Source organism: Talpa occidentalis, unplaced genomic scaffold (assembly GCF_014898055.3).
Source record: "Talpa occidentalis isolate TD23 unplaced genomic scaffold, MPIMG_talOcc4v2.1 talOcc4.3, whole genome shotgun sequence".
In the NCBI taxonomy this organism is placed as follows: Eukaryota; Metazoa; Chordata; class Mammalia; order Eulipotyphla; family Talpidae; genus Talpa; species Talpa occidentalis.
Genome location: NW_023603184.1, coordinates 50,842,653 through 50,855,566, shown reverse-complemented (window position 1 = coordinate 50,855,566; position 12,914 = coordinate 50,842,653). Strand labels below are relative to the sequence as shown.

General features: G+C 36.2%; 1 protein-coding gene across 3 annotated transcripts in view; it reads right to left on the bottom strand.

Annotated features, from left to right (window-relative positions):
• TMEM135 (transmembrane protein 135) overlaps nt 1–12,914 on the bottom strand; it is a 244,017-nt gene that overhangs the window by 196,541 nt on the left and 34,562 nt on the right. For all 3 annotated transcript variants that reach the window (XM_037523112.2, XM_054699590.1, XM_037523113.2), the window contains exon 4: nt 4,122–4,155. In XM_037523112.2, coding sequence (XP_037379009.1) covers nt 4,122–4,155 — 34 coding nt within the window. The remainder of the gene's footprint in view (nt 1–4,121; nt 4,156–12,914) is intronic.

The window sequence follows — 12,914 nt, the reverse complement described above, 5'->3', positions numbered from 1 at the left end:
ACCTACAGTGTCTAACACACTACATGTTCAATAAGTGTTCAATAACTTCTCTGTTGTTGCTATTATTCCTAAACCTTAGCCCCAACTTGGCAATCTTTGGAAAGGCATGAGTTTTGTCCTGTGGTCATCAATGATATATCTCTTAGCCTCCAAGTCCTCACCTTTCTTCAAAGTTTAAGTCCCATTTAATATATAAAACCTTCCCTGATTGCCCCAGCCAAAAGCTAACTCCCTTTCCTAACGTACTAAAGACCATACTGTCTAACCACATATTTGATATGAATACATAATCTCAGATTATTAATTACCTATTTATTTTAAATTCAGATATACCTTGTTCCCTCAACTATTTTCAAGCATGGAATAATGGCTTATATTTGTGACCAAATGCCTAGCAAAGTGCTTTACACTCTATAAATTCACTGATAAAAATAAAGACTAAGATGGTAAAGATAATATGGAGCCATTTGTGCATATTCTTCTGTCATGTATTTATTCAAAGGCATGGCAATGCTTCTGAAATATTCTGGTCAAAATAATTAAAGAATGGGTTGCTCCCACAGCCAAACTATCCATAAACCAAATAGTTATTATTTCATTGTCTCTCAACACATGGAGTAGAGCTATGTAAATACGTATGTATATAAAACCAAACCACTGCAAAGAAGATACAACCAAGAAGTAAAAGGGGAGGCACATACGGTTCCCCCCAAAATGATTATTTAATATTAATACAATAGAAACTATATGGCATAATAACAAGATAAAACAAAATATGCCCCCAATATTTTTCAAATGGGTATAATGGATAATGCCTATACACGAATACATTTGTACATTTATGTATATATATTGGAGGGGAAGGAAGGAAATGAAAAACTGAACATTGAACGTTAGTAATTACTACATGGTAAATTACAGATAATACTTAGTTTCTTCTTTAAGCATTTTTGTACTTTACAAATCAGAAACACATAAAAACAAATAATTTTTAAAAATTATTTGAAATATAAAAACTTACCAACATTTACAAATTTTATTTATGCTATAAACCAAGATTTCAACTTAATCTAGTAAGCAACACACCCAAGTTATAGAACAAAGTTATTTCTTCAAGCTAAATTCAGTGTCTCTAAAAATATTAAAATTTTGCCCTATTCTGAACCAAAGACTCTTTAACTACAGAATAGTTACATAGTAATGGTATAAACTTTAAAATCTAGATAGAGAAGTTTATTAGATTATCATTAATTCCTGATAAATCATGTACAAATTCACTTTCTATTACATATAATCAAAGTGTTTGTGTAAAATCCTTAACCTCATTAAATTTTTGATTTTCAAGACCTTTTATAACTGGTTGACAAAGATAAAAATACAGTTCATATTTTGTATCTTCTGGAAAACTTTCCTAATACTGAAATTAATTTTGAACACAAAACACACAAATCTATTTAACAGACAAATGTTACTCCCTTTCTTCCCCCTCAAAAAGTTTATTCTGAAAAAATACTAGCACTTCAAAGCCTTTTTCCAGATTGAGAACACTGTCAAAACAACATGGTACAGACACTCTGGATAATAGTTTAATAGTTACCTTAAAAACTAAACCTGCAACTATCATATCACTCAGGCATTTATCCTAGTGAAATGATCACTTGTGTTCACACAAAAACCTACACGTAAATATTTACAGGAACTTAATCTGTAGAAGCCAAACCAGAAACAAGCCAGCTGTCCTTCAATGGATGAACAGTTACACAAACTAACAGTCATGCTACGGGGATTATTAATGATATGTACAACAACTTGAATGAATTTCAGAGACTTATGCTGAGAGAAAACAGCTAGTCACAGATAGTATATATGATTCTATTTGACATTTTTGAAAAGATTACAGAAATTACAGAACTAGAGAAATGGAGAGATGATTAATGCTTGCCAGAGATTAAAGGCATGGAAAAGGGAAGAAGGATACCTAAAGAGAAAAAATGTTTGTAGTTACAAAAGGACAGGATGAGGACCCTTGTTTTTTAAGTGCACTCTTTAACATTATTATATCAAAGACCTGTCCTAGAATTTGCCATCCAAAACAGGCAACACTCACACACTCACACACACACACAATATTATAACAGTTTAGTTAGAATTTAAGGATGTGAATAAATACAGGCAGTAAGCATACACCCCGTGGCAGTAGAGACAAGCATGTTCATGGCTTTAAAAATATTAGGACTCAAATCCATTCAGTCATCATTGAAAGTGAATTTTCAATGGAAAAATTAAGGGGAACATTAAAAACAGAAAAAGAGATGAGTTAACTAGGCGATAACTCAAAAGAAACATCTAGAATTCAGCATAAAAAGAGAAAATATATAGAAAAATATTCAACAGCAATTAGGGAACATGCAGAAAAAAAAAAGAAGTGTTAACATAAATCTAATAGGAGCTCCCGAATAAAAGAATATAGTGGAGGAGAGAAGAAAAATTCAAAGAGAGAATGGATAAGAATTTAGTTCTAGATCTAGCCATTTGTCATCCAGTTGAAAAAGAAACCAAATCCAAATTTAACTAAGTAAAAATAAGTCTACATCATGATGAAACCAATATACCCAAAACAATTCTTCAGAATATCTCAAAAACAACTGAGAAAAAAGAAAGATTATCAAAAATGTATAAACAAACAAAAGACACCAAAAGAATCTACAAAGAACAAAGGATTAACATCTTCAAGCACTAGAGTAAAATAATTGTGAAACAAGAATTCTTCAGCCAGCAAAATTATTTTTTCATTCAAGAAATACTTATTAAATGCCTGCTATATGTCAGGCTATTTAGGTGCTCATTATAAAGTAACAAATAAAATGGAAATAGTCCCTGCTCTCATAGAACTTAGATTTTATAAAAAGAGTTCTTTCAAGAAAGAACAGACAAAAAAAGGCTCTGCTCTCTTGTTATACTTAGATTTCCATCTCACTGCAATTAGAAGATCTCAGAATAGCTAGTTTTCTGCACTATTTTAAGTAACTTACCTGATGTCATATTCTAAGCATTCCTAATCACTGGCACATGCAAACTCGAAAATTGAACAAAATTTTGAGGGTGTTTTTATACATGAGCAGTTTTCTACAAAGCATCATGAGATGCTCAGAGGTCTGTGACTCAAAAAGTCAGAACCATTTTTCTCTGAGCCAAGCACTCTTTCCACCCAGAATAATCTGGTGTTTCTATTATGGCTCCCATGGTACCCAATAATTCACCTTTCAGTCCTTTTCAAACAATATTGCCTCTGCTATGACTTCTACACTAGACAGGAAATTCCTTAAGAACAAGGGCCATCTCTCTTGCCTACCAGTATGTCACACTGTAACTGACACAGTACAGAGCAAAAATTAAATGTTAAATAATGAAATGACTTGCTAAACGTAATTCTGAACTACATCCCCTTGTTAAAGAATTCAAGAACCTATTTTTAAGTAAATAATTATTCACCTTTTCTTAGTTGAATTTTTAAATGTTACCCTTCAATTCTATTAAACCATTTTAGATTTTAGTATGTTTCTAAATATGGATTTTACAATGAAAATTATGCAACCTTGATTATGTATTTACCATGAAAAATAAATATTAGGCCAGATAACATTAATTTCATTTCTGTAGGCTTAGAAATTTGGGTCTAGCTAATTATATTATTAAATTTACTAGGTGTTCGCAGGTAGCACCCAATTCTGTTCTGACAGCATATATGACATATATCGAAATTCTTAAATCCTCTTTCCCATAAGAAATGGCTAAAAGCAAAGTATGAAATGAAATGAATGATATGCAAAAAGACACATACAATTAAGAAAGATGAAGATGTAAACTTTAAAATAAGGTCATGAAGGGCACAGGGCGGTAAATCACTTTTCTTCTGAAATAAGTGAAATTTAGTCATTAGAACAATAAACCAGATGACATTACTTACACCTCTTTTAAACAGTTAAATCTGTCCTTTAGAACAGACACAGAGAATATTCTCAAACTTAAGTAGCTTTTTTTTTTTTAAGGAAACTGAATTTTTAAAAAAGATAAAAAGTGTACATGGTAAAACCTCAAAAGAAAAAAATATAATTACTTACCAAGTTGGCCATATAAATTGTAAGCAGCCCTCTCCTGCAAATAATTATAAAAGAGATAGAATGAGATTAAGCATCAATTAGACTTAAAAATCACTTCAGCATTTTCTAGAAATATATCAAAACAATCACGAATTAAGAAAAAAGAGGTAGCAAGTACAGAACCAAGTTTTCAGGTACACTAACAGATCTAAAGAGACTACAGGTCATTGTTTAGTGTCCTTAAAAATTCTGTTTGCTGGTCAATAACAAAATTCTTTTTATTACTACTTAGTAATTGTTAACTGAACTTAATGTGGTGATCATTTCATCACATTAGCTACGCCTGAAAATAATATACTGCTGTAGGTCATTAGGTAGGTAAAAATTACTATTACCTTATTACGTACTACAATAGACAACAGTCTGCCTTTATGCTAGAGAATTCTTAAGCTAATAAAAAATCCTAACTAATTAATCTTGCCAAAATGTCTAAGTCAGAAAAATCCTAACTAAATGCAAACTGATTCCAAAAAAATCAGATTCTCTATTTGTAGTACTCACACGTACTACAAATGTTCATTATATGTAATTACAAATTAAGTGAAAAGTCAGGCACTAAATGAACTTCCTAATACCAAAGGGCCAGCAATAGCACTATAACTTAACAGAAAAACAACATGTTTACCAAAATTAGTTTTGAGAATTTAGGAGAAACTGAAAGATAAGGACAATTTTACTACCCCTTTATTTAACTTATACTGCATATTAGAACATACATGAATCACATCTTACTCTGCAGAAAAGAGGCCTTTAATTTTTTAAGAATATAAGGGTGGGGTTTCAATAAACTGTGAAAATTGTAAAAACTTGAATTTCAAAAAAACACTGTTAACATTCAAAGAAAAAAGTGCATATAAATCAAGTACAACTATTAAATCATTTTCATTAAAAAATTAAGCCAGATCTGGATATTAACACTGCCAATCCTGGTCTCAGATTCAGCAGTTCACGGTATTAAGTGTACATCACATAAAAGGTCGCAATGAGAATTTTAATATTACTAAAGCCACATGGAGGCAGTATGATTTAAGCAAAGAACACTGCAGTGAATTTAGGAATTCAGGGTTCCAGCTAACTTTATTAGTACTCTGTAATTCTGTCATTTAAATGAAGAAGTGAGACTAATCATCTGATTTTATTTATTTATTTATTTATTTATTAATTTATTTTGTGGGACCCTCGCCGGCGGCCGGGGAACTAACTGGCGCTGCAGAGGCTGCAGGCAGCCTCGCAGCCCAGTGCTCAAACCGCTGCACCACCAGGGGAGGCCCTGACTTTATTTTTAACCACAAAAACAATTTAAAGAAAAAAGCTTACATTTATAACCAAGACAGAAAACACAATACTGGGCCTCCTCTGGTTGAAAGAGGACGGAGGGCTAGGTACACCAGTCAAGACATACCCTACTCCAGGCAAACTTCCTCTTCAGAAGCTCCCAGGTGACCTCAGCAAAAATCAGAACTCTACCGCTCCTCCAAAGAGGAATTTTAAAATCAACAATAAGATGATCTGCAAGGACCCTTTTATCTCTTGTCTCCCATAATTTGCACATATCAATTCAAATTATTCTTACTAGCCCTTGCCAAACTTAGCAATTGCTACCAAATTCTAAATCAAAGATAATTCTAATAATATTTATTTTACATAAATTATACAAAGAAATCTTCAGGTAACATAAAATTCAGAGTCACACGTACACACAAAAAAGCTAATAAATCATTCACAAGTAATACCTATTTTTACCAAAAGTTAAGTTACACAGGAAGAAAAATATACATCTACAAAACCAAAATAGTATAAAATAGTACAGCTCCAGTGTCATCACTAACTTCCATCTCTCTGATAATATAATTCTTATTTAACTACCAACCAAAAGATTATCTCATTTACTTTTACATTTTCACAAACCTGCAAGAGCACCTGGGATCTAAGAGTAATGCCACATATGGCTATGGATTTACCAAACAAGGTATCACCAAGAACTCACATTTATTAAAAAAAAAAAAAAAGCACACATTATAGACATATATTACAGATAGATAGATAGTCACTGTGGATGGTCACTAAACAGAGGCAGAGCCAATTAATGATATTGTAGTGCCAACAAGGCACAGAGCAGGTTTCTATGGATCGGGGCAGATGGGAATGGGGGAGTTCTGGAGCTTTCAGTGTCTATTTTAGGCTTTTAACGATCTTTCTACATCATTTGTAGTGTGACAACCAGGTATAGGGCAGGCAGGGAGGCCTGGGGCCCAGGAGGCTGTAGGCCTCCTAGCCCCTGGCGAATCGTCACCCTTTCTGGGCTACTCTGCCACACAGTCCTCTGCCACCACTTTCCTACGCTCAGACTCTCGGATCAGGTGCGCCCGCCCACACGTGCCCACACCATACTCCAGGTGCTGCCATCAGGCATGCATGTAAGACCACAGTGTCGACCACTGATGTTAATGGCGGGAGGGTGGAAAAAACTTAAAACTTCCATTTACCCTACAGATATGAAGCAAACCTGTGATCAGATTACCTTACATTTGTATAAAATTTAACAATTTACAAGGTATAATCAATACTATGAAACTAGAGTTTATGTTCTCAATAGTTATGTAAAGTACTAGAGATACTATTATCTTACTTTGTTGAGAAACAAGAATGAGAAGATAAGTGGTTTCCTTAGAAATATTAAAGTATCAAAAAGATATCTAGTTAGGGATCAGTTCATCTGGCTTCTTTAGGATGCACTGCTTCTACAGCAAAAAATCTTTATTAGGGGCCTCCCTGGTGGCGCAGGCAGCTGGACGCTGTACTGTGAAGCTGTCCACAGCCTCTGCAACGCCAGTTCAATCCCAGGCAGCCAGCCAGCGAGAATCCCACATGGCACAGCAGACCTCTCCTGTCTCCCCACTGCTCCCCTCAGCAGTGTATTTCGTCAGTCTGCCTGTTCGGTTCCCCACTCTGTCTCTGGTGAATCCTCTCACCCCCCACACCTCTGGCCTGTACCCCGATTCTTGTATAAAAATAAATCTTAAAAAAAACACTTTACTAATTTACCATTAAAATTCTGCAATTCACTGACTTAAATGGTGGCCTAACAGGTTTCTGTGATTTAAGGACAAATAATGTCTTCATATACTCTTACTACTGGGAAAATGTAAAAGGTGTATTGTTATTAAATTATGTCTTAGTCTAAGCTGAAGTTTCAAATTATTGATTCCAAATAAAGATGAGGAAGATCACCTCCCCCCCAGCTTTATCTAAATTCAAACCCAGAACTCAAGAACAAAAGGACATTATATGTGAGATAATATTATATACTGGAGCTCATCGTCAGGGGTAGGTTTCCCTGATGCAGTATCTTCAACCTTTGTTCCAATGACAATTTGACGTGTATAGAGTATGACAAGAGTGTTTTTTTGTTTTAAGATTGCCTACAAGGGCTGGGGTACAGGCCAGAGATGTGAGGGTGAGAGGATTCACCAGAGACAGAGCGGGGAAACAGAACAGGCAGATTGTGAAATACACTGCTGAGGGGAGCAGCAGGGGGACAGGAGAGGTCTGCTGTGCCATGTGCGTAACTCCCCGGCCAGGGATCAAATCGTGCTACAAGGATGTAGATTCCTTCACAGTGCAGTGCTTAACCCCTTGTGCTACCAGGGAGGCCCTACAGTAATTTGTTTTGCAGCTTCTTCAATGACGTATCACAAGAAACTAGTAAGCTAATTAAATGCCATTTTATTAAAGACAGACTCACAACTATGTCTAACCTAAGTCTAAAGACTAACAGATGGCTCCCTTCCTAGTAATTTCTCTAGTAAAGTACCTCCTAGTAAATTCTCTTTGGAAACCAAGATACATATTATAACACTAGCACAACAGTGACAGGGAAGGGGGAAGGTGCCAATTAGAACAAAAAGCAGACTATGCCTAAAGAGTTAAGGGCTGAGGGCCTCCCCGGTGGTGCAGAGGTTGAGCGCTGGGTTGTGAAGCTGCCCACAGCCTCTGCAGCGCTGGTTCGATCCCTGGCCACCAGGCGAGGGTACCTCATGGTGCGCAGACCTCTCCTGCCGCCCGCTGCTCCCTTCAGCAGTGTACTTCGTCAGTCTGCCTGTTCTGTTCCCCACTCTGGTGAATTCTCTCACCCTCCCGCGCTTCTGACCGTACCACCCAGTGCTTGTATAAATAAATAAATAAATCTTAAAAAAAAAAAAAAAAGATTTAAGGGCTGAGCAGTTATTTCGGTCCATCCGCCTGTTCTGTTCCCCACTCAGTCTCTGGTGAATTCTCTCACCCTCTAGTGCCTCTGGCCTGTGCCCCAGTTCTTGTATAAATAAATAAATCTTAAAAAAAAAAAGTTGAGGTCTGAGGTCAAGAAATACAAGAATTTTTTCTTTAATTCTGATATAAAAATACTGCAATTCTGATCAGAATCACTAGGTCAGAACATTGGTGAAGCTCAGTGAATAAGTAATCTAAAGTACATTGAGTGCATCTAAAGTACATCTTTAAACCACAAATAAGCTTATTCTTTGAAGGGTAAGGAAGGAAAATCTCCGCCTTGTATGCAAAATTTCAATGAATATGCACATCAAGGGGTACAACCTAAAAAAAGTATTAAGAACCACTGTTGTAAGAACAAACTATGCAATCGGAGTATCATTGTTGCTATTGGAAAATAATAAAAGAAATTTCCTTACCATTTTAGTAGATTAAAAGGTATCCTTACATTCTGCTGAAGTTCCAAATATTATTATTATTACCTAACAACACTGCTGTCTGAGATGACCAATAGTGCCTTTTTCCCTGGAAACTTTAGCTATATTCTGTAGCTAACCTCAGCTTTTGCACATATAGTGCCAGCAAGGCACAGTGCATGTGCTCTATGACCCCGACAGATGGGTAAAGGAGAGTCCTGGAGCTCTCAGTGGCTTTTCAGGCTTTTATTGAGCTTTTTACACCATTTGTAGTGTGGCGCCAGGATACATGGCAGCGTACCCCCACTCCCATGCCCCCAAGTCTTCACTCTTTCTGGGCTCTCTGGCATTCTCTCACAGGCTCTAATCTCTGCTTCTCTGCTGGTGCTACTCTCATTCTACCGCTCGTTCTCTGGCATCCCCATGACACCGCCCTCATAAGCCCAGTCTCTCAGCCCAGGTGCACCCACTTATGCACACCCACAGCCCACTCCAGATGCCCACCATCAGGCATGCATGTAAGATCGCAGGGATCTACCATTAATGCTAATTAATGGCAGGAGGGTGGAAAATCCTGATAATTTTCACTTATCCTACAGAATGACACTGATTATAACACATTCCATAGTTAAGGTTACTAAGGAGTACAGTAATAAGAGCGTAACTTCTAAATATTTATATATATTATATATACTTCTGAATATTTATCTAAATATTTACATATATGCATATATATATGTATATAATATATACACATGTGTTCTACAGGTAAGGAAAAATTTAGTGAACGTTTCTAAACACTATAATGATTTACTAAGCAATGTTCTTTAATCATCTCAGAAAATCTTTCAGATAAAAAAACAAATTTTCATCTGTTAGAATGTTTTAGAATTATATTAAAATACTTCCTTAAGATATAGGAATAGATAAGCTTCAGTCTAATGCAAGTCTATGATAAATCTATTATATAAAGTAGGTAATACATAGCAACCTTTTCAGAATACAAAGTAGTTTCATTTTCTTCCTGTGAAAATAACATGATGCTAAAAATTAAATACAACAAGAATTTACCAACCAAATACATGGTTTGGTTTTATTCAAATATTATAGTCCATTCATTTCAGTCATATCTGCTTAGGAGTTTCACAAGTCAATTGTAACGACTTAATCCATGGGTATGCTTAAAACAATGACCATTTTTTTATATTTTAATCTTTTTTCATGTTCAAGCCCCCTGCAGTTTTAACTTAGACTAAATATCAAAGAAAGTTTCATAGCAATTCCACAAAATAAAGCCCACCAGAACAGCTTCTTTCCAAACTACAAAGGACTTCTTAGTAAAAGAAAGAGAAGACTAGTTCTTACTGCCCTCCTAAGAATGAACTACAGTGTTACCAATGCTTCCTGCTGAATTACTATGATCACAGTTCTTTGTGGCATTAATTTTAAAGCAACCCTGGAAACCAACTTCAAAGCTATCTCAGAACCCCACAGTGATGCAATTAAGATTTAAGTAAACTGCCTTCTTACAAGGTGTCAGGAACTAGCTGGCAAAACAAACTTAACTCTGTAGAGGGAGGGAGGGAGAAAGGAAGATGGATGGATGGATAGATGGATGGATGGATGGATGGATGGATGGATGGATGGATGGGAGGGTGGGTGGGTGGATGGATGATGGAAGGGAGGGAGGGTGGATGGGTGGATGGATGGATGGATGGATGGATGGATGGGTGGATGGGTGGGTGGGTGGATGGATGGGTGGATGGATGGATGGGTGGGTGGGTGGGTGGGTGGGTGGATGGATGGGTGGGTGGGTGGATGGGAGAAAAGGAGAATAAGAACTGCAAAGAAAATAAAGTTATACCAACATAGATGAAGCCTTTATGAGTAAAAATAAATGTTCACTTATGTACGTATATATCCATCAAGCTATGTGCATGTGTGCACATGTATGTGTATATAACCATAATGTACATCCTTATCTCATTAAATGCCTTTTGAAAGTGGTTATACAATTGAGTATAAAATGTAATCTCAGATTACTATTAAATAAAGCTTTAGAGTTTTAAAAATTAGGACAATCACTATTTGCTCATTTGGGGAAAAGAAAACTGCTAATCCTCCAAATTATGTTTGACCAACTCTTCTGATATTTATTTTAGAAAAGATGAAATGTATATACATTTCAATGGATAATGACTTATGCTGCTGTTTACCAACTTCAAGCTCAGATCTCTACTTAATTCTGAGCTTTTAAATTCTAAATCTTCCCCAATAGCTTCAATGACAATCTCTAGTAAGGAAAAATTCCAATTTTACTTTTACAACTACCACACTTTTCCTAAGGCTAGACTTAACATTTCCAGGAATGTAATAACAATCTCCATCACATGTAGTTAATTTTCTTTATGAATTAAAGGCATTATTATAAAGTTTCTCCTTAAACTAAAAACTAGAATGTTACTACACTTCATTTTAGGTACTGGATATGATAATTTTTAAACATAGGAAACTTCAACTTTTGTAAATTATTTATAATCTACTAAGGGAACATGATAATGAGTTTTTTTATTGTTTATTGTTAGTGAAATTTAAGAAAAAACTACACTTTCAAGCCAAATAAGACATGTAGGGTAAGGAAAAATGTCAGGCTTTTCTGCCCTCCCGCCATCAGGATAGATGATGCATCTTTGCGGTCTTGAATGCATGCCTGATGGCGGCACCTGGAGTAGGGTGTGGGCAGATGTAGATGGGATTCACCTGGGCTGAGACTGGGCTTTTAAGGGCGGCATCACGGGGACGCCAGCAGAAGCCGAAAGAGAAGCAGCAGAAGCAGAGAACGCCGGGGAGCCCAGATAGAGTGAAGACTTGCTGAGAGGCCTGCCAGCCTCCCGGCACCCCCAGCACCCCTGCCTGCTCTGTACCTGGTAAACCCCAATAAAAGACTGCAAAAAGCCACTGAGGGCTCTAGGACTCTGACTCCTCCTTTACCCGGTCTGCTGGATCAGAAAACCCACACTGTGGTATTCCTGACCCTACAGACCACTGTTAAATTTTACACAACAGACCAGAACTGATTAAAATAAGACACACTATAAAACACACAAGATATAAATCAAAAAGATTTATAGCCTTTTCCATGTTTTCAGATCAACTCTAATAACCTTTAACTTTTTTAAAAAAATTGATTAAACTGATTAAAATAAGACACACTATAAAACACACAAGATATAAATCAGAAAGATTTATAGCCTTTTCCATGTTTTCAGATCAACTCTAATAACCTTTAACTTTTTTAAAAAAATGTCACCAGCTTCTGAACATTACTGAAAAACTAAAATTTAAGGTCATAAATTAGACCCAAGCCAGGATTTGTTGTTGATATACATATACATATGCAACTCTCAACAAAGAAACCAAAGGGCTATTTACAGGTATAGTATCACCTAATAAGCAAGAGAAGTAAACACACATCACAAAAAGTATGACTACCTAAAAATCACATCAAAAGTAAGGATCAATTTTTCTTCAGGAACTATAAAGAAGTTAGACTTAAAATTTGATTAGGTTTTTAAAACAGTAAAACTACTCCATTTAGCATTTAAAACAGGTCAAAACCTCTAAGACCTACAAACCTTCTACAACTACCTTGTGTGTACAAATAAAACAAGTTTGATAGCTCATTTAAATAAAAGCAGAAAAAGACCATGAAATAAACTACTAACCAAAATCCAAGTGTAGAGTAAGGTAAAAGTATCAGGCTTTTCTGCCCTCCCGCCATTTGGATAGATGACAGATCTGCATCCTGAATGCATGCCTGATGGCGGCACCTGGAGTAGGTGGTGGGCATAGGTAGATGGGATTCACCTGGGCTAAGACTGGGCTTTTAAGGAGGGCGTCACGGGGACGCCAGCAGAAGCAGAGAAGCTGAGAGCAGAGAAGCAGAGAGAACGCCAGAGAGCCCAGAAAGAGTGAAAACTTGCTGGGGCTGAGAGGACTGCCAGCCTCCCGGCCCCCCAGCACCCCTACCTGCCATGTACCCGGTAAATCCCAATAAAAGCCTGAAAAC